The sequence below is a fragment of the Anticarsia gemmatalis genome, chromosome 12 (genome assembly GCF_050436995.1).
Source record: "Anticarsia gemmatalis isolate Benzon Research Colony breed Stoneville strain chromosome 12, ilAntGemm2 primary, whole genome shotgun sequence".
Lineage (NCBI taxonomy): Eukaryota > Metazoa > Arthropoda > Insecta > Lepidoptera > Erebidae > Anticarsia > Anticarsia gemmatalis.
In genome coordinates this window covers 7,487,230-7,511,077 of record NC_134756.1, presented here as the reverse complement: position 1 = coordinate 7,511,077, position 23,848 = coordinate 7,487,230, and the positions used below count along the sequence as shown (strand labels likewise).

Below are 23,848 nucleotides of genomic sequence, written 5' to 3'. Positions count from 1 at the left end.
AATATATTATTACAATTTTAATTTGATTTTCCTAATCCTAACGCTGAGGATGAACTAAGGAGCAGAAATTCTCATCATAGTTTTCCTTTCGTGCTAAAACGCGTAGTTGTCGAATTGTAAGATAGACTTGAATTTTCTAAATGGTTGTTACGTATGTGAAACGACTGTGACACAGAACGGGCGTTTCTTTACACGAATTTCCCGGAGCTAACAGAAAAGCTTTTTCTAAACACCAAAGAACTAAGCTAACACTATGCTTCATTGCCAAACGGTCGGCTGAGGTCACTAACGTTTCTTTAGACCTTGTTATATTTCTTCTTGACACGCATATAGTCAAAAGTCTACATACACAGATAGCTTTGATAAAACAATTTAATTGCCCACGTGTTATTTTACTATCTTCAATCTTTTGTAAATCGGTAGCACTAACAGGACAGTAATTAAATATTAATCTTGTCTTTTCGGATAAGATAAAAAGACACATTACAATAATATAAATAATTAGGAATTAATTGTTTTTCACTAGTATTATTGTTGGAAGACAAAAATGCGTACATTTGTTTTGTTAGCCGTCTATGTGGCAGCTGTTACAGGTAAAACCAGTTTATTTTCTGATAGAAATTAACTTCAATAGTCCAACAAAATTGATACTATTTGTTTTATCTTGATAGCTTTCTACTAAATAGTTATAATATCAATCAAAAAGTCACATACGAACATAAATTACGCCAATAAATGGTTGTGATATAATTTATTTCTTTCAATTTGCAGCAGCCGTTCCGCCTTCTTCTAGGATCATTGGTGGCACTATAACCACCATTGATAACTACCCAGAAGCCACTCCTCTACTCTACGATTTCCAGCAGATTAACTTCCGTCAGATGTGTGGTGGTGCTATACTTAACCAGAGAGCCATCCTCACTGCTTCTCACTGCGTCCAGTAAGTAACGTGCGTAAAGTAAAGTGCGATTCATCGTTTATTTTCTTGACTCTCAGTTGGAAAATTTTTCCTTGTATATTATTGTGCTTGTCAGTAAGTAAGTCTTCCTAATTATTTATTTATTTGTTGGTTTAAAAGTTAAGTTGAAACAAATATATTCAAAATAATTTTCAACAGTTGCTCAATTCTCTATTAGGTACTATCGATTTTAGAAAAAAAATTTGAGTTGAAACAAATACCAGTGGTATTAGTTTTTGGTATTAGAATGGAATAAATCTTCTAATTTAGTTAAGAAAACTAGTGAGTTTTATGTATCGATTCTTTTTCATACAGGAAATGGTAAATTGGACGCCAGCAGAACAACTACGACACGTGCAAATCTGGACTGTCAACCAAGATATTTGTAACGAGCGGTACACTGGCAGGGAGATTACAAAGAACATGTTGTGCGTCGGCTGGCTTGATGTAGGTGGTCGAGGAACATGTCGGGGTGACTCCGGATCACCTGTTTATCATAATGGTGTTGTCGTCGGTGTTGTTTCGTTTGGCCGCGGTGCTTGCGGTCAGGGTGAACACCCTGCCATCACTGTACGCGTCTCCCAATTTACCAGTTGGATTCAGGCTAACGCATAAGGTTTTAAATGATGTAAATACAATTTCTTTTTTCATCATGGGATTCTTTTTAGTATTTTTTCATATTTTTTTGGTTTATATATTATAACGTCGGGCGTGGATAAGTCCTAGCCGCAAATCAAAGTATTTATTAAAATAATTTATATAATATACCATATTAGACCGTCCATACATCATGCTTTGATATTGTTAATTAATCCCGCAATCTCGTTTATTTCATTAAAAAGGCAAAGCGTAACTACCAACAGTTTGACTGCATAAACATAAATCAATAATATTAACGGAGAGCTTTACACAGAAGCGAGATAATCGAGTTAATCAACTTTAATGATATACATACATTTTTGGCCATAATTCATTAAAACAGTGTTTGTTCGTAGGACAACTGTAGCTTTTAATAAACTGATTATGTCCGAACCGTGACAGATTGTATATGTAAAATTAAAATAATTTTATTAATTTGTTCGCAATAACATTTCGAGTAAATGGAAAGCTATCGATGAAATTACGCCAGAGGCATAATGCAATTATATTGTTGGACTGCATAACGGAACAAATGCCCTGTTGCTAATTAGTGCGTTTGTTTATACTTAAACCTCATCGGTATAATCTTGTATACAGTTTCATGCAGCTGCGGCTGTAATCCCAATGTTTCAGTTAATTCCGTTCAACGTTAATTCATTAATTAATATACGGATTTGTACACTACTGAATTTAGGAAGAAAATAATATAACGAGCGCTGCGGGATATTATGGATTAATAGTTATTTCCAGGAAACCTAACAAGTACTAAATGTATAATTATTTACAGCAATGCGTTAAACTGGAAAAACAGTAACTTAACTGTTTTTGATCCACCAAACATATAATTTAATAAGATTTGAGGTCGATTTAAAGTTGTTAAATGTCACCTATGTTCCAGCCAATAACACTTCATCATTTATCTGTCTATTGTATGAAACACTATTGTGAGACAACTTTATAAACCACCAACTTTTTCCCATTATTTTCTGCAATATTCACTAACAATGCCCGCTTTATTTTCATATGAGGTTCCATCGCTATCAGGGCAGTTTCATCGACGAAATGTATCCGAAAATGGCCCGTTTATAATATGCAAAACACCAAATATGGAACTGCAATGAATTACTTAAGTATGCTTGAATCATTAATAAACCAATATTTAAAATATTGGGGGCATACCTTATAACGTTAAATCATTTAATGTCGAAATATTCACGTGCAAAAGTCATACAGAATCGTAAAATATTATCGTTATTGACACTCCATTAACCTTTTTTTTCTCTTAATTTCCCGCAATAAATACAGATGTGTGGCACATAAATAATGCATTGATTTTCATAACAATAAGTAGCTCTTGTACCGAGTTTATATTTCACTGAAAAACCACTGTATAAACTTGCTTTTGAATACGGTCATTTCGTTCGAGCAAATGAGAGGGCAAAAAAGAACGCAGTCCGTTATAACTACACGGGTAGTTGTGAAGCTAGTGTCCCGTATTAAAGTGTTTGTTCACTCTTTTGAGAAACCTAAACAAGCAGTTTTGTCTCGAAAATAAACTGCGACATTCTCGAAGAGACTTTTTTTGGTGTTAGCATTTCATTGCCTTTGAATCTTTTATTTTTATGTTGAAAGTCGTCATGTCTGGAGGCATCCGTCTTGTTTGCACATGGGGTTCTTTCCGTATCACATAGTCAAATACTGGAAAGAATTCAAAAAGCTAATTTAACCTTCCGTCAGCACATTCTTTTAGTAAAACGCAATAAATGTATGTACATAGATGGGTCAACTAACAATGATTGTTTATAAAAAAATATAAACTTAGGTACTTTTACTTTTACCATAAATAATAATGCACATAGGTATTTAGTGAAACAGTAAATAATGAGGAACTAAAATGTAATAAATATACCGAATCATAACTGCTATAGAGGTAGTAACAATAGGTACACAATTTGATTTACATGAATTTAAACACTGGAGACTCATTTACATTCATAATTATTAACTCCTAGTTATCGAGTGAAAATATTACCGTTATAATCTATGACATTAAATGAGACAATAATTAAATACAATTAAATGTTTGCTGTTATTTTATCTAAATACAATGTAATTCCACTGAAACATGTAACGATTGCGTTTGCAAGAAAACCGAGTTATTGTTTCGTGTTCCAAGATTATTATGAACATTACTGCTAACAGAATTCACGCGAACTACGTACAAAATACGGTAAATAAAAATTCACTGAAAGAGTCGTCTGGACTTTACCAGAGTTACTTAAAATTTGGTAATATATTAAAAAATATATATCTGTGTAAATATTTAAAAAAATGCGTGAATGTACTTGTGTGATACCAAGTCAGGAAGAAACTGATACCAAAACAAGAACCATTCACGTAGTCGGTGATTGATGAAATTTCGAAGGCCGCAAAAAACATTCAACAATACAATTTCCACGTAACAACAAAACCTCGTTTCACATACATTAGCTTTGTATAGTAATCGTATACCCGCACCAACAACATAAGATAAAATGTTCCAATCTATTCCGAATACCTGAACGTTTGATTCCAAAAAGCGGTTTGACGAAGGTGAGCTTCCTTAGAGAGTCCTCAACCCTTTTGTCTCGTGAGAATACAATGGACCATCGCAATGGTTTGAAGATGCGACATGGGACACCCCTCATGACTACGTGACTAAATTTTAAGCAAAATGTTTTGTGGCAAACGTATATAGAAATAAGTAATGTCATGTCGTATGTTGTTTGGTGTCGTGTGTCAGATACCGCTGTGAGGGACGTTGAGGAAGATATTACCAGGAGACAAGTATGATAAATTGCAAATTGCTATAAATTTGAAAAATATTGTTGTCTTGGACATACTGTGGTATCTTCATGATAAAATCTAGCACATTTTCGTGTGAAATAAATAGATTGTTGCAAAAGAAGAATAAAAATCATGAATCAGCTCTGTAATAAAAAGCTGTGTAATGAACCTGTATATTTGTATACTATTAAACACCGACGTCCGACACAAAAGACGTCAAAAAAAATTCTAACGAAGTGCTTTGCCATTTTAATTATCAATAGAGTCCTTCTCAAAGATAAAATTGTTCGTTTAGGTCTCTAAATGAGATCGTAGTTGTATCAAATGAGTGGTCAGTGAGTCAGGATTCGTCCAAGTTTCGTCTAGCCCGGACGTGGCACGACGGGCTGCCTCCTTCACTTATTGTGTGATTCTTTTTTTACCTTTTTCGCTTTAGCCCGGTTGAGTGCGCTCTTTCTTTCAACTCGGCCTGTGCGTTTTTTTTTTGTTTGCTCGCCACTAGCATGGACATTTGCCTCTCAGACTCATCCAGCTTACTCTTGGATCGTTTTGAGTGTTTCAGTTCATGGTCACTTAAGTTTGAAATAGCGCTCGCTACTTTTGTTAAATATTGTGTTCTTTTGTACTCTTAAGACGTTTCATATACTTTTTATTTCTAGATGACGTTAACCTTTATCCAGCAAACATTCTGATACAGTGCGTTGAAATGTATAAAATGACTTAAGGATTAAACTTTGATGGTAACTCTCGTGAATCTTTAAAGTTTCAAAGTCTATATGCGTTTCAAATTAAGCTTTCTAATACAAAGTTCGTAATTAGTTGTTTAGTTCTAAAACATCAAATAGTTCATGGTTTAGTTATCATCAAAGCAAATTTAGATCTTTATTCAACTTTGTGTTCATTAATTTTTCACTGAATTCTACCAAACTTAATTTTGAGCAGACTGTCTCACATAAATCAGAATTGTAAGAGCAGTAAATAAATTAAATAAACAGCAGCGACATTTTAAATAACTATTTTTACTGATCGAACTCAGAATGACGGCCAATATTTGCTATTTGCCAGAACCACTTGCGCAAATCATTTGGCTGTTGTATATTTTATTTGCAAATGTAGACTCCCCTAATGGAAAGCTATTGGTGAACTTTGGGGCGTTTGCTTCGGCTCAAACGTCATCAAAAGTGTCAATCACGGATGTTTTCGAATAGCAAAACCGATTATCGGGCGTATTAAGTCGGTTATTGTTATCGACAGACGCCGTCCCGTCCAACAGACCGTGAAGCAGATTAGGGACATCATAATATGCCCATATTTTTGGCGTCAGCTGCATACGTCGCATGCACGTCTACCTTCCTTTTTTCAACAAAATTCTTATTAAATTTCAAATTTTCTACAGCAAAATTGTGGGGCTCTAATAATTTCTTCGAAACGTACTTCACAATTGGGCATGAGTCAGAACGGCATGCGGCATAAGATTTTATTCCGGAAATTGAACAGTTTTTGCACAAAGAGAGGATTAACAAAACGTTTCAATTCACGCGAACTAAATTTAGTTTTTAAACAATGTTCTGTTTTAACAAACAATTCATTGCGCATTCTAAATGTTAAGTTTTATTGTAAAACACTGTTGCCTTTTAAAGTATCAGATTTTAACTATTTTTATTTTATCGAAATTGAAATAGTGTTGTATATTAACTCTAATTTAGATAGAAAAAACTGTTTTGATACAAATTTGGATAAGCTGTAGGAATAAAGTACCTAGGTATTAAGTTAAAATTGTATTTTAAGCAATAATGCGTTCATATACTATTCAGTAGTTAAATTTACTGATAATAATAAACATTACCGTTCATTCAAACACTGTTGGCAACAAGAAAAAGGTTTTTTAGGATTATTGTTCCAAACAAATTATCTACGCCTACTATACTTTTTCCTAGAAATATTTCAAACAAAAGGTCCACAAACTACTTAAATATAAATAATAATAAAACGGTCGGAATTAGTAGCGTGTTGCTAATTACAAGGGTAGGAACTTTCGAACGCCCAACACGGATAAAGGGTTGAATAAGTTTGTGATCATTCTTTGGTGTACGAGTACACCAGCCTGTCATTAGCGGCAACCATGTTTTAGGAAAGTATTCCATATATAATGTACAGACAACGTTAAATAATGTCCTATAAAAGGGTCACGTTTTGCTAAGTACTTTTTAAACGCTTCAGTTTTCATATTTTTGAGTGGCACACACATTTCGTTTGAATGTTTTATTAAATGGATGTTTATTTTGTTACCAAAAACAATATTTTTAAAGCTGTTATTGTATGTTTTACATGTATCACGGATAAAATTGAGTACAGAACTTGATTATGATTTCAATATTCGGATAAAATTCTATTAACTTTTTATGGAGTTCAACGCCGAAATATCCATTTATTTTACTTCTTAGATAAAATTGAACATTGAAACCAAAAGGTAACCGAGTGAGATAAATTCGGCGCGCAAATGTCTGGATATGTTGCCATAAACATTAATCTCAATGTCCAAAGTGTTGCGGTATCACATAAAGTGTATTTCATTAAGTGCAGCGATGGTTAATGATACAAGTTTGAAATTCATTAAGCCCCCAACAAACTGTTTAAGCCCATAATGTTTAATGGAAGCGGTAAATTTAACATTAATATTGCGGTCTAGGATGACCACATCTCCGCTAACCCTACTAAAGCCGCAACACTAATAATAGTAATTTCGATTTGACACCTGTAAACTTAGTCATAATTTAGAGAATTATCGACAACTACCTACCTATGATACGTGTACAATATGTAGTTTATGCGCGCGGCTTCGACTGTGACTTATTCATTTTCTAAACTAATTGTAAAGTTAAGTCAGATTTTTTATTTTTCTTTTACATCCAGGAAAATATTTTGAATTATTGTTCTTTTTTATTTCCTAAATTTACTATTCCATATGTGTAAATGTTACAGAAACCCGCTCAACTGTACTTCATCAGACAAGAACTAGAAACCCAAACCACATTGAACCCAAAAGAGGAAAATTTCCTTGCAAAATTGTGGATACAATTAAAAAGTTGGCGAAGTAAATTAAGGAGTGGAAAAAATAAGTTAACTGTTTCAAGCAATCTGTTTGGAGATTTCCCTTTTTTATAAGGTTTGTTTTCGAGTTCGGAATTTGTTTTTACCAAGTGTCGGTAAAGCCTACTTCAAATGATTCGACACAAATTGTCTGATAAATGAATTTTGTTTATTTATGACTTATTTTTTCTACATAAGTTTTAAACTATTGTCTATGCATTCGGTTCGACTTACAAGATTCACAAGTGAAAATATTAACTACAACTGTATTAAAATCTTCACTCTCGCCGTCACGGGGAGGGCAATGAAACAAAAGACGTATTTTGTCACGCTCACACCCGTTATGTTTACATGTATTTCTTTCTCGCTTCACGTCATGTTCCCTTGAAAGCGTCTCAATGTTGAATGTGTTAGTGATAGGAGTACTTGTCACGCGCTAGTGTGAGTGATTTTGAGTATTTTGTATCGTGGATATCATGATTCACGGATCCGTTAGTCATGTACCTACACTTGCAGGTCCATTCGGAAATACCAAAAATTTCGAAGGAAACTTAATGTTATATGTAATACCATCAGTTAGTAGAGATACTTATAATCGTGTTAAGAAGATCTTATTAGCAGAAAAGTATGTATTTTAGACTGTAATACTCTACAAAGATAATATCATCAATCATCTTCAGATTGTTTTTTATAAGTATAATAGACACAGATTGAGAATTTACCTATCATCACGTAAATCAATAAAAAATATTCAAAAATTACTTACCTCGCCTATGTCTCATGTGATATTTACTCTTGGTAATAGGTGCAGAACAACAAGGTTGTTCGTAGTAAAAGTTATACGAGTTGTCCACATCCGAAGTCTGTTGCACAGCCTGTGAGTGCACGTGCCAACTCACGCCGATCACCAGTAAGACCGTCCATCTCACGACCACAGCCAAAGCACCCATAGTCCGACTATTCATCGGGTACATTGTCAATAACCACAACACTATAACACTAAAAGTCAACTAAGTCTATCCTCTATTCTGTAGACATTCTCTGCAAAAAAAGATACCTAGTTTCAATACTTTGTCATTTAAAAACCCCGCATCAACCATTAATATACTGCGGATTATTCTGTCTGCTATTAGAGTTAAAAGGAAACCGAAAACTTCTGAGGCATTACTCATATAGTAAACTTTATACGCAGTAAGCAGATTACGCCTAGCTTTTAGGCCTAAATTCGGCCTGCCTAAGCGACGGCCTTTGTAGCTAAAGAATCAAAACCCGCAACTGATGCCAAAGTACTAGGCATATTAATAATATTCACGGTTAAAATTGATCGTGAACAACACACTCATATCGTGTTATAAACTTCCAATTAATTTAGATTAGGCGAAAGTAATTAAGCTAGCTATGGTAAATTTTGGTGAAGTGCGTGTAATATTTAACGTTAAAAACGTCGACTGATTAAACCAAGTAGACTTTGGGTTGGTTTTATGTTTTATTTGATAAAATATGAGTTAAGCGTTGTAATAAGATGTATTTTATCATTTCACTTATTAAAATTTATTATACGGATTTCAGAAACACCGTTAACTTAGTTTGTTTTCTCTCAAATTTAACTCAAAAGAAATTTCTGTACATGTGTTTTATTTCACTAACTAAATAGTTCGTAAAAAATATATCCAAACAATTAATACACCTAACAGCATTACTAAAAACTAACATTTGGCAAATAATTGCAAGTCATTGTTCGTACATCAAACAATTCACTTTATCAAAAGACCATGATTTATCGTCGGAACCATCAAACCAGAATCAGAAAGAGCAAACGAAGCAAATATAGCAACAAATGTCACCCGCCAATTGTACCTCGAATAGAAATATAATGAAACCGATAAAGCAAAATTATGGGGAAGGAAAAAAAACATTGCGTACGCCTATTTGACAATAAAAATGACAATTTCGCTTGTTGAGTTTACATTAAAAAAGTAGCATGTTGTGGGGTAGCTTAATGGCTGCAAAGACCATTACAGGAACCGATGGCATTAAGCACACCTCGTGTAATGGAAACCGCATGGCGATATGCAACAGGGGTATATCAACTACCCTTTATTGCGAGTTCGCGGCCAGCATAGAAAATTCTCTGTTTGTTTTATTTTTAAATTGCTGTTCGCTAGATTCGGCACGTAATAGACGTTTAATTACAAGAGTATTTTTTGCACTATAAGCGCTTTTTAAATGGAAGTTTTAAATAGTATGTAAGATTAAATATAGAGACAATTCTGTGAATTTATCTGACTATTACTTTTAATCTGTTAAAAAAGTATAATATTTTTTAGTTCGTGACGTTTTAATTGTACCTATAAAAGAGAGACAAGAGCTTAACAGATAGACTTTTGTGAATTAATCGAGAAAATGTACTATCGTCAATAGATTCATCAATCATGTTTCCACTTCAAGAATAGCGCGTTAAATCTCAAAGCAGATACTCAAATTTTCCACAAACACAATAGATGACAAATCCAACAACATTAAATTTCAAAACACCCACCCGTTACATTTGAAGTTAATCCATTACTTTATTATCAGCGATGATCCGTTATCGCTAGAGTAACCCTTGGAGATGATTACCCCGGGACACCACTGAATAAGTAAATAAATGTCTTCTACTAAATTTAACTCCAATCTTTCTCGGCGACCGTCATGTGACCGATATCTTTCGCTGAATGCGGTCAGGGATCGCTCGTTGAAAGAGTCCAGAGATGAATTAAATAGATAGGGCCCTCAAAAAAGGGACTATGAAAGGGATAGAGACGTGTCGCGCAAGTTGGGTTTATGTTGGGACTGAAACTCGGAACTTAGTTCATCATTCATTATAACCCATCAAATAGTTTATATTACATGTTTTAATGTTTAATCCCCACATTTTAGCGCTGCTGACCTAATAAACCGAAATACAATGACTTCAAAGTTTTTATGACACAAAAAGTACTATGCCATTACGTTATATTCAACACATAGTAAAGTTCTCACCGACTCGTCAAATAGCCTTTGTATCACTAAATTATATGTTAGCGGTGCTTTGAGAGACCGGCTAATAAGAAACTATTATCGTAAATTCCTAGAATAGGAGTGATTAGTTCCGCTCTTTGGTTTCAAACAACCTCAAAATTTAATTTGAATGAATGTAATTTGAAATGACATATTGTATTGCCTTTTTGTATTATTTTCTTTGTTGAAATATGTAACCAAACATGGGTATCAATAGGATATAGAGTTCTATATATTTTATTTATACGAAGCCGTATTATCCTGGGCCTAAATGTTCATGATAATGTACCTTCGGTTAGGGGTTGTCAAACGTACAGGAGGGTTTCAAAAATTTTATTTCGAATGATTAATGATATCGGTTGTACTTATCACATCTCTACGGGTTAAACGCCTGAGCGATTTTTGTTCAATTGACAGTAGATCCTTCGCAGTAAATATTTCAAATCTCCCCCATTTTTAAATAACACTTAAAGGGTATCAACATTAAAACTCATTTCTTATTTTGTTTGGATCCTTTGGGATCAGGACGTATTGTGACATTCATTTGAAATGATAAATGAGTTAGAAGACTTTTAAAGTTTTATAAGGTGGATAGCAATAACTTTCAGTTATTTAAAAAATGAAATTTTGCGACACGCTATCTTAAAATAACGGTCATTTTAGATGTAGCGGAGGCTTCAACTTTCAAGTTAAGAGTGAGTAATAAAATTGGATGAAACGTCGATCATAATCTTAACAAACATGTCTCCAGAGATAAAATTTAAATACAAATATTTAGTTAACGATTCAGTCGTGCGTTAAATAACTTCACAGAAAAAAATTTGAAGCTTCTGTCGTAATCCCATAGCCCCTCGGCCATCGGAACCGGTTCTATAATGATGTCTTCATTACCAGGTGATTCACTACGACTTCGCTCATGCACGTTGATAGGCGACTTTTTATCTCGTAAATTATTATTCTTTCTTTATCTACATCCTGTATCTGAATTCCATTTTTATAATTACTAAAGCGTTACGTCTTTGTCGTTAGCGATTAGGTTTCTAATTTATAATTATTGGGTGTTCAAGAACCAACAGACTGACGATGACGTCGGGAATCTTTGAATGCTATTATCTATGCATCTTTACTCTTTCTTTCCGTACTTTATGTTCCTATAAAATTTTCATTTCGCCAATTTCAATAAAATATTTTCCTAATCTTTTTAAAATTATCAAAATTTTAATTAAAATAAAATTTAAGCACCTCGCCATTTGAGAAATGCTTGAAATTTTCTAAAATATTAAATCTTGTAATTTTATTACTTGGGTTCATTAAGCGGATTTTAATCTCCTTTAATATCTGTCGATCTCGTTTCGCAGTACAATTACACCGTTACTGGCCATTGCACGACAGCGTCTGCTCATTATGAGCGAAGAATGTTAAGAAATTTCATCCGACAACCCATTGAGGCAGCCCTCCCAATTGTATGGAGGTGTTCCAATTGAATGCTGGGTAGGTGGAATGGGGTACGATTATAATGAAATTTCGCCTCGATAAAGACCAGTGAGCCCCGAAACACAATACTTGATGTTTCCTCCTCAACCCGTATCCATGTCACGTCATTAAACCCGGTAAAAATATCTGCCGACACATCTTAGTTAAGTAAATTAACATTTGCTCCCATTACAATTAAAATGGTGTTAACGTTTTTGATGATATTTCGATTTAATTATTTTCTTGTAATGAACGCGAGGCTTTTAATGGTTTGTGCTGAAATGTGATATGAAATGTATGAACGCGGCGTGCCGAGCTCAGCATTCTTTGTAATCTGTTTTGTTATTCGTATGTTCAAAGTTATAATGTATTTAAAGCCTTTTCAGAGATGTTCGTTTTACGTTTAATTTAGTTACATTAAATCAACTTGAAAGGTCGATTGCAGAAGGTTTTCTCTTTATAGTAATTTTTAGTTTAAAACGCTAACACTTAATAGCACCACTGCTGTACAATGAGTCTTTAATATATTTGCTGGTCGTCACCTAAGCCCGAATAAAAGCGAGGCCATTCACGACTCCCAGAGGAACATACTTAAAACTAAACAATAAACTACAATAGTAAATTGTAACTCATTTAAAGGTGAAATTTTCACTTGCACAAAACAATTTCAAATAAAGTTCAAATTATTATGTAACTTGCTAATTATGAGACACTGTACAAACAATTTTAGCATAGAATGAAGTCATGTCTTAAGTTGAAAGCTATAATTTATTACAGTTAATATCTTTATTAAATTTGAGAGTTAATAAATCGTCGCAGCAGGTCGTAAATAACTATTTATGCTAACACGTTTCAACGAAATCATTTTAAACGTCACGACCAAAATTATATTGTAATGCGATGAATTAATATGTTATTTTTTACTTGACCAATAATTTGAACAGATTGCCGGTTTCTTCGTCATGGATCATGTTTGCGGACTCATGACTATAATACCTTAGATTATGAATTAGTATTTAAAACTTATGCTGAGATAAAGAGATACTTTTCAAAGATAATGAATTTCATATTTTATACAGAGATTGTAATATATCAACGTTAAGGATAATAGTTTTTAAACATTAATGTATTTTTTCGTCCGGCGTGGGCTATTTAGATTTATAATAGTTCAGATTAAATATCCATCTATAGGTGTACACGTTAATAGTATTCTTAATGGGACGGAGCAATTAATTTAGTGGGAGTATCAATTTGTTGCGCATATAAATTGGCCTTATTACAGGATTATTGTAGGATTTATTTATTAAAGCTAGTTTCGAACGTCCGAATATACAGAGACATATTATATTACACAAATAGATTATATTGTGATAAATATTTACACGAATTTATGTTTATTTTGTTGGTCACAGGGATTAAAACCTGACATATTTTATAACAAAATTGTGGCTGAAATAAAATACGAATTGGCTTAGTTTACCTAGCAGCCCATAGCCAGTTACGCTCACCGGTCGGTAAACGATCTGTGGGTGAAGCAACCGTTGGCGCGGTCATTCCATAGATGGGTGACCGCATAGTGGTATTTGAACTGGGCGTCTCCGTGCTTCGGAGGGCACGTAAAAAGTCGGTCCCGGTTGTTGTCGATTAAGATAACAGTCGTTAAGCCACGTCAAAGGCCTTCGGGCGGCTTGAACAACTTTGACACTAGGTTGACCACTAACCATACGAAAAGAAGAAAGAAGACCTAGCGGTTTGTATCTAAATGTTGGTATTGTTAAAATACCTGTTCAACATTAACAATGAATCAGACAATTTATGAGACGGCGCGTCATAAATTACTGCGAAACCGAAAAAATACTGTTTGTAGAGAAGTTTAAAAACTACACAAAAACTAAATGGGCTTACATTTTTTTGTACTCATTGTAAAAACTTGCTAAAGTGTGTTATTTAAGAAGATAAATATGACTTAATGTAGCAATGGAGTCGAATGAATAGTACGAATCTATAAGATAATGAGTGTTTTCAGAAGATATTTAAAAAACTTTCAAAAAAATGGATATTAAAAACTAGCTGTCGCTTTCCTGGATAGCAGTAAGAAAATCTCTTGAAAAAATGTTGCTGATTCTGAAAAGAATAAAGTTTGTATTCCGATACAACAAAATTTAAATTTCCCACATAATTTTCTAATAACTTGCATAATCAACGTTTAGTAAATGAGAAGTAAGTAATCCACGAATTGGCTGGCCAAGGGAGATACGCGGCGGACCCAGGAAATACGATGTGAATTATTAATACAATACCGTAACAGAGAATTGTAAGCTCCTTAGGAAGGGAACTGAATAAATATCGGTGAACCCGATAGTACGATTCTAAACATAAATAATAGGACTATTGATAATGTCTTTAGAGATAGTAAAGTTTATGAAGAAACTATAATAGTACGTTTTGTTAAGCTTGCAGCTGTAGATGCAGTTTTTTTTTATAGTTACATACATAACATCACGCCTCTTCCCATAGGGATAGACAGTGACCAAAGGTACGATCCTTCTAAAATTTCCTTTGCCTCACTCCCATCCATACAGGACCGATAATATTATAAAAACATATTTTTTTGTAATTACAGTGCTCAAAAACATACTAAAGTAAAATTAACTAAATTAAGATTTTAGATAAATATATCTCCGTAGGTGTGTCCTCTACATAATTAATTTTTGATGAACTAGACTTCTAAACTCATACAAAGCGCTTCAGTGAATAAAGAAAAGTTCAAATGGAGTCATATTTTATTTTTCTTTTCATATAAATAAACAATTTACGCAGTGAGCACAATACGTTTGTTTTTATATAACGAAATTACTCTTGTACTTTAGTTTTTCATAATTCTACTGTTTCAATTTATTTTATTTGTTTTTAAGATCGACCTTCATTCATTTGGGTGTCGAGAGTTTATTTTCTTGACTCATTTTCTTTCAATTCAATGCTTTGAATTAGATTAAAATTTAACATTCAAGCATTTTAACATTATCGTCATCATAAACCAAATCTTTAGAAAAATACAGATGTTTTAGTCAGAAAACTAGGAGATTAATCTAAAAATATTTACAAAGCACTACTCGTCAAGGCTCACGGTGCAAATATTAATTTATTCAATTAACCGAAACAGATTACTAAGACGAGATTACGCTAGGGCCAACACGATAAGTTATTAATACTGTTCGGTTACATAAACCTCAATTCTAATTAGTTTCTGTTGTACAAAATCAATTAAATGGTACTAACTGAGCTATCGGATCAGACCGCAACCTCAAGAAATGTTCGACTCAAAGGGATGGACAAACATCTATAGAGGCTCATACGAACACAAATTAATATTAAATTCCGCCATAAGTTTGTAAACTCGGTGTTGTTGGTGCCAACTATGGAATTGTATATTTGTATAGCATCAAAGAGATAGGTAATATTGATAAAGGGAGAATAGGTAAAAGTTTGTTAAATCAGACCCTTTTAATAAATTGTTTACTTTTAAAGGATCCTTCTGATTTATGGCAATAATAACAAAAATGAAATTGGTACTATAACTGCTAATTTATTCTGAAGGATGCACAATAAATTTAACAAAATATTGACTCTATCACCGTGATGTACAGTAATAAATTCTTCAATAAAGTTCCGGTGTGAGCATAAAAACGCTTATCGCAAAAATAATTCCTGTTTATATAAACGTTATTATTTTGAATCGTTGTTGGGATATCCCAACAACGATTCATAAACCTAACATAAATGTCAATAGTTTCAATAAATGCTACGTCCGTCCGGCAGCCGGTGGTTCCACTGTATTCTGAGCACGTACAAAATACACGTAAACGTCTGCTTCCCATCTTATTGATACAAATAGAGATATCAATTGTTTAGGACAAGGAGAAACAACAACGTGGCAATGATAGTAATTCTTCTGACGGGATGTGAGGGGCCTTTATGACCACTTTGATATCTGCGGGGTAAACTTTAGTATGTTATGGAATGAGATTTTTACGGACTTCGGGACCGTCGTAATGCTATTGACCTCTTTGATGGTGTCGACCCGGCTCTGAACCGTATTTAAGAGCCGATTGAAATGAGCTCGGCTTAGATAATCATAATTGAGTCAGTGTTTACCTTTCCTTGATTATACATTTCCTTGATAATATTATTTTTATGTCAGACCTATTTTACCTTAATCAGGCTCGGTGACGTGATTGTGAAAATTTAATTAGAAGCTTGGATAAAAGTTATTTTTGTCCCAAGTTTATGTTTAGTTCTATTTTGGCTTTTGTCAGAAAAGAGAGTACCGCAAATTAATGAATCTAAAATTAACAGTATAATCCTAAAATTATGTAAAGAACAATGGCAAAAAAATCACTTATATTTTTTGAGCGTCTTCGAATGTCAATATTACCAATGTACTTTATTAATTATCGTATGAATTTCAGGAATATCATTTTTACCTCTGATAGCGACATTTAATACATTAAACAAAAAGTAAAAAATTGACTATCTAAGAATGATTCTCCATTTCCTTCAGATAAAAAAATGTTGCCATTCGGTACTTTGTTGTAGTAAAGTAGATTTATGTTGTCTTTATCTATTTAATTGTTTAAATAACTAAATAGTCTTCAACGTGAAATATATTGTTATGACAAGTTATTAAAAACAGTGACTAATAAACTAAAAACTTCTTATTTATTTTGCTCATACAAAAATATATTTACAGTCAACAGAGATATTTTAGTAGTATTATCTTTTTAAAGTATATGGCAACTATATTATTATATTGTCTACTTCGGTTCGATTTGATTGTTTGTCGTTGACGTTTGGTGATTTTCGGCATTGGCGTGTTGTTGTGTTTTGCGATTACTATTGCTTTTTTGTACCTATTTTCAAACAACTCTGACTTACTGAGGATATCTGCTCTATTTGTCAACCCTGCATCTCTAACGGATTTCGATTTGGATTCCATCTACATGACTTCTACTGATTCATCATGGACGTTTCCCTTGCTTTTTGGATTTTGTGAACTAGTATAATACTTCTTCAAGTATGGGAAGCCGTGTCAGACAGACTCGAATTATGTGCGTGAATTGTAACATAGAATAGCTTCCGCTGATACCCTGCTTTAGAACAAAATACAAGAGTTGCCACATTGCTGATTAGCTGGGTTTATCCAATAACATATCTCACGAAAATAGGTTGTCCGGTGGATATACATACAATAGGCTGCTGTGCTGACTTTAGTCTGGTACTTAGGATAGCCCAGGCATCAAGATAATGTACCAGCTGAATTTTAAAATGACATGATAATCAGAGATGTGTATGAAAGAAATAAATAATGTATAACCTTTTCATTTTTTTATTTACCTTTGTTGTTACAACCAAGCTGATTTATACTATCTGATTACTTAAATACCCCATAAAACAGTTTGTTTTATAATATATCAGTCTAGTTGTAGGAACAATGACTCAATTAAAATCTGCCGGAGCGTAGTTGGCTACAAATGGTTTAACAGCAGCTATCAGCTCTTTATTAACGCAAAGAATTGGAAATGTAGACATAAGACCCAGAGGTTACCATACGGAAATCTCTGGGTACATATTAGTTTTAGGGCTATACCTGCTCGAAAGGTTAAGGCAGTCTTAACGCAACTTCACTACGATGACGATAGTAATACTACAGGGTGTAATTGACAGCTAACGGTCAATTATAACATTTTAATGATGTGATGATGACATAACCTATAAAAATATAAACTCAAATTACTCAGGATCTCCGGTGCGCCTAATGCACATATTTATATATTTAGAATCAGGAATTAATGCTGCATATTATAACATTTGTTTTATTTGAAGACGCAACATTTTAAAATTAGTGATTATGATGTATGAGATTTTGCCATTGTTCTTTGTTAAAAATCTGGTTTCAAGCTAGACATTCAACTATGTGCCTGTTATAATTTTAATCAAGTAGTAATACGATACATTGGAAATAATACAAAGAAACGATTCCGAGAGTCGAATGCATTCTAGGATTTTGGTCCTAAAATAGTTTGCTATAATTATTCCTAGATTATTAAGAGATGATATTCGATATGATATTTCATACTATGAGTTTGGTGGAATCAATTATGTGCCAGGTATTTCTAAAATTTATAACGAATATTATAGGTACAAGGTACCTAGGTATAATATTTCTTCAGAAACATGGTTTATCTTTCTTTTTTGCTAATCTTTATCCATTTTCTTTAAAGATATGAAGTGAATGATAAATATTCAGGTATATTTGTACTGGCCAGAAAACTTTTTTATTATATTTAGATTCATTTTGGAGGTAATGGAAAATAGTTCATAAGTTAAATACTTCAATTACTTTATTATATAATTATAGTGATTTGTTGTTTTATGGTGTAAAGGAAATATAAAACGTTGTATTTATTTATATTTAAAACTATCATTTACAATATCACTATGACAAAAATGGTAAGGTTAAGAGGTTTGACTCATAAATATAATGTCGTATTTATGACTCTTGAAGAATTTGTGATGAAAGTCCGACTTTTAAATAACATTATTTGGCAAGGATTTACTTTCTTTAAAGTTGAAGTTTAATTTAAAACTAAAAATACATTACTAACGGATAACTAAACTGAGTAAAGTAACTTTAAATTTTCAATTTTAAGCACTACAAATAACCGGTTTTCTTCAAACTTCAGAAAAATATGGTGATCTAGGTAACTTAACTAAAATGTTGAAACGCAGCACATGGATAAAATTTATAATATATTCTGATTTCAGTTATTGATGTTAATTATTTACCTTAACAAAATCAGTAAATAACTTTCAACATTGATATTAAATTAATAAATTGCACTAGGAAATATCATGAAATGGTCATCTACAGAAGTTATTCAAAAGGAAGTCTAGTAATTTTGGCTAGCTAAAGCACCGACAATGATTTGTAAAGGAGAGTTGTCGGCCGACGTTTGCCGTGCGTTTGTGTAGTCTCAGTTCTGAATCTATTTGTGTCCTAAGGTTGTTCAACTCGACAGTCGTACCAAACGAATTTGGTGATATGATTACACAATAACATCCGATGAGATTTATCTATGTTCCATCGGTTTGATTTTATGTTTGTTTAGGCTGATTAGTCAGCTGCTATATTTGTTCAGGGTAATATTTCAAGTCTACTTTATAGTGTTCTATTACTTTGGCCGTTGCTTCATTTGTTTTTTTCAACTTGCAGTAATAAGTTTATGGTAAGTTGGATGTGTTTCTAAAGTTAATGACTTTCGTTATAACCAGTAAGTAGTTTTAAAATGAGTAATGCCTCTGATAATTGAGATAAAGTTGTTGTTAAAAAATACCACGTTCAGAATATTTGTTTGATGATTCCTAAACTTTTAACTAATTTCTTCACAAAATTTATTTGTGTATAAAAGACAAAATAAACCGGAGTTATTTAGATGATGCACAATAGCCTATACACAAGAATACGACGACCAACCTCCTCCGTAGTCCGTTGAACCAAACACGTTGCAGTTTCACAGAAAAAAAAAATAAACAACACACAATATGCTATGAAAGCAAAATCACTTTATTTATCAGCAAACTGTTTATTGTCACCAACTGTAATACAATCTGAGAACTTTCAGAAATAATGTTTTAAAAAACAAGTTTTAGTAGTCGTAGGTTGACGAAGAAGTTGGACGCGAGCGTCCCACACGCGTGCATCTGGCGTGCCGGCCGGCGCAGAACTAGCTCGCTGGTCTCATTCCGTACAAAACTTTTAAGTCATGGAGACGGCAAAGCTATGTCGCGCCTCTACAACTCACGCACACAATCATGCCCGACACCCTATGCACAAACACGAAAGCGAGCTTCCAAGTTCACTAAATAAACGAACACCAACACAAACGTGCACCAACACCGTCTACCCCCTGTTCATGAGACGCCCGAGCGAGACGCGTATATCAACAATGAATTTGAGCGCGCGAGAGCGAGGGAGAGGTCGACACCGCAACAGATGTATATCATTTTACGCAGGTAAGTATTGAAAATGTTGGTGTGTATGAATGAGACGGAGTACAAATTTAGCTTAGGCAAAGCCGGTTGTGCGGGAATGGGACAGGAACTGTTCAAGTCACCCACTGTACATTCCTTCCTGATACCGGCGCGCCGTCGTACCTTTCGATCGTTCAAGTGGCAGATGAAGCTTTTAGGGTTGTCACCTGATCATTATGCAAAGAGGAAAAATAAGTATGTTAATTAGTTACATTTTCGATCCAAAATATTATGTTGCGTTTCAGCCACTTTATGGTAATCGAAACCACTCTTAAAATTTTTGAATGTATTTATCGCATGCACGAATATAAATAAAATTGAATATTAAAAATAAACTTTTTTCGTATCAAAAAATACACCGCAGCTTTTTTATTTTGTAGGAATACCACTCACTGAATAATTTAAGATCAGACAAAGGGTTGCGCTATGAAGATAAGAGAAGAAAATACATAGAGATGGTACAATTTTAGCTTATAAATGATTCAGTTGTGGGAGGTAGCAACCTTACGTCAAGATGTCACAAAGTAGCAGGTAGTGTAGCCAAGTAACGTGTGTTGCAAAATTTTCGGAATGTTTTTTGCATACAACTCCCCGACTACTTTTTGTACATCTCACAATGAAGACATCTGCTTTCACAAAATGCGGTTTTTATACAACAATGTTTTTATTATACAATTTATTTTAATTGAGCATCGCATTATACGTAACAGGGTTTGTTATTTTGACCCCCGTATTTTATCATCAGAAACTAGTTGGTTGTGCTTGCATTGGATTAGTTAACACCTGTTTATTTTTTTCAGAAGGTTTAATAAACACCCTTTTGTGCGCCACATAAATTAGATAAATTATTCGTTAATTATATTTCTGAACTTATAAACTTACAGTTTAAACAGAAACAAGTTCACGTAAGATATTTTTTTTTTGTTAAGAATAACTATTTGCATACTTGAAAATGTACGGATGAAACATGTCATTTTTTACTTACTTTCATCAATCATTTTTGATTGATATATGGAATCGGCCTTAATCAGATTAAAAAATAACACGACTCAACATGTGGTCATTAAAATATACAGTCAATAAGTCGTCATTAATTTCTGCTCTACCTTAATTACTCGTTTTTACATCCTCTCTATTTTATTATACCGATATCCGAACATAATAATTTGTATAATATGGACACAAAATGGGCCATTAAATTGTATCAATAGAATTTTTTTACGTTGTTGGTATTATGTTTCCCAAAAAAGCGAGGGTCCGTGCGGGTATCGGAGAGCGTCAAGCGAAACACTTCTGCGAAACCGGAGCCCCGCTTGGAGGCCTGACGGTAACGCGCCACGACACCGTATCACAACATACAATCCCTTCCCATGTAGCTAACACACAAATTAGTGTAGTATTATGTTCACGCCCTTTATTTTTATACCTTTGTCAAACTTCACGCGAAATGACAGCACGATGGACTCACACGGTATACTCTTACTGTGTTACGTTAAACGCATACGAATCTCAATTTTGTATTCCTTTCGCATCCTAGTTCGTCATCCTAAACAAAATCGACGTAGCGAACGTTTGTAAAACAAAAAATAACACGTGAAATATGACGTGTTTTTGACAGGTTGACGCGGGTACCGTTCGCGCACACTTCATTAGCTTTTCAATTCTTAATCGCAGTGCTGGGAACCCGTGCTTCAACAGACATGCCAATGAATTCTATTTTAGGAGATACATCCAAGTATCAAGAAAAATAGTTTTGAAGTTTTGAAAATGTTGCACAGGATAAACAAACATAAAGAGGAATTTTATTACTGTAGGTAACAGATCTGGTACTCAGAAATCTCTAGATAATAAGAGAATTATGCACTTGCAATATTTCGACGATTTTTCAGAACTAAACAATATAACATTATAAATGTAATAATATCGTCTAACCTTATAGTCTTTTCTCCTTTACTAATAATTCTGTTTTATCATTCGTCATGTTACAGCGAACCATAATAATGTGGAACAAAGGGTTATAACGTGTTGAGTTCAATTCCGTAAATGTTAAACTGAGAACTTGTGAGACAGTGTATTCGACGGTATAACGTTCAATTGTTTTGACATAAGGCGTCGCACAGACTGTGGAAATGGAGTGAAAAGAGGGCCTGTGGCTCCATAAGCGCGAAATAATGACGACGCATTGTAGCTTCGCAAGGATCAAGTAAGTCGCTATTATTTATTTCTTCGAAGGAGCTTCACAATAGCGTACCACGGCTTTGCTGTCAGCGATACAATAAGCAGCTGTTCTCGGTTTATTTTGAACGAGCTGCAGAGTAAGATGTACGCCAGATGACGTAACGTTACCTGCCTTTAAGACATGATAAAAGAAATATGACGTCGACGTCATCTCTCAACTTGTAGTCCTTCGTGCTTATCTTTTGTGTCGGCCAATATTGCGCTCGGAGGCAAGTTTAATGCTACGATGTTAACCATACAATATTTATTATTTTTCAAGAAGCTTCAACAACATTGATGAATGGGGATAACCTACGGCAGTCTGTATCTCCTAGGAAATCTTCTTAAAAGCTCTGTTCATAAAACTATAACAACGAGTAGTTAAATATTTAACTAAACCTAAATATAGGCAGATCTCACTTCACATATCCATGAATTTTTACGCGAGAGCCACGAATTGGAATGTCGCTCAACTGGCCAAAAAGCCAGAAATAGTCAGCGAAGCGACGTCCAGAATATAATAGCAGCAATAACAAAAGTGAGTCGAGCTAACCATTGATTTGGATTTTATGTTAGTCGGACAAAAAAATAAGTGCCATTGTGCTGCATCCGCAAAAGTCTGACCAGTGGCTGTCGCTTGAAAATGCATGTTGTTCGCTATGGTAAGCCCGATGGTATTATTTCTGGGCGACAGGTGAATACTAAGTGAAGTTTTATTGTTCTATGTGCAAGCACTTATCAGCTTTGCACGTACACCAGCTCCAAGTGGATTGTTACGTTTTTGTAACGGATGCAAAAGCGTGTTGCAGTTTTTAAAGTGAAATACTTTGCTTTATGAAACAAATTGATATGTGTGTCGTTTTGTTGGTTGGTAATATCCAGTACATGGTAGATTCTTGACTTAATATTAAAGTATTATGTTAGTAACATTTTGTAATAGAAGGAATACAGAATGAAATTCGACCAATGTTAGTGGCACCGATAAATTCCAGGTAGAATGCCCAAAATTGTGGCTATCGACAATTAGAGGTGTAAAACTAGGTTGCCAAACATAGAGGCCGTTAGATAAAAGCCGAGGCTGAAAACAACTATCTAGAATCCATACAAATAAATAACCCATTCTAAAACCAAACTGAAACCTTTAGAGCAGAGTGGAACACACAACACACTACACAGAACACAGGTCGTCCGATATACGAAGCAATTGCGAAAGTTAGAACGGGGTCACCACTTAATTTACAACAACAAACATTCACTAAACACTGTTATAACAATTGCTGAACAATTTAACAGCGTGGGTGGGCAGTTGGTTCGTATTTCCTACTTAATAAATGTCTGGATGGGGAGGCAAGGTTGGCCTGACACTAACTTGACGCGAGTCTGACACGCCGCCGTTCATCGGCTAAAAATGACGTAGTTGTTCCACTCGACGTTCTCCGCTTAGCAAATTAAATAAGACACCGATGGTATTTCACGTGATTGATATGGGGATACGCTTTTCGGAATCCGCGAAAT

At 34.0% G+C, this 23,848-nt stretch overlaps 2 protein-coding genes across 5 annotated transcripts in view; one reads left to right on the top strand and one right to left on the bottom strand.

Moving 5' to 3' along the window:
* Nucleotides 1-23,848, bottom strand: part of LOC142977030 (semaphorin-2A-like) — a 341,213-nt gene that overhangs the window by 115,960 nt on the left and 201,405 nt on the right. Inside the window, exons 1-2 of one of the 4 annotated variants that reach the window (XM_076120701.1) lie at nucleotides 19,560-19,850; nucleotides 8,280-8,554 (exon numbers count right to left, since the gene is read on the bottom strand). The exons of 2 other annotated variants lie outside the window; for them this stretch is intronic. In XM_076120701.1, coding sequence (XP_075976816.1) covers nucleotides 8,280-8,487 — 208 coding nt within the window. In that variant the 5' untranslated portion in view covers nucleotides 8,488-8,554; nucleotides 19,560-19,850. Of the gene's footprint in view, nucleotides 1-8,279; nucleotides 8,555-19,559; nucleotides 19,851-23,848 lie in introns of those variants that run through there. One more of the 4 variants, XM_076120699.1, reaches the window with a different exon arrangement.
* On the top strand, nucleotides 543-7,442 carry LOC142977352 (trypsin CFT-1-like). The gene is made up of 3 exons (XM_076121230.1): nucleotides 543-593; nucleotides 772-940; nucleotides 7,406-7,442. Exons 1-3 carry the CDS (start codon nucleotides 548-550, stop codon nucleotides 7,440-7,442), a joined length of 252 nt encoding a protein of 83 aa, XP_075977345.1. The 5' UTR covers nucleotides 543-547.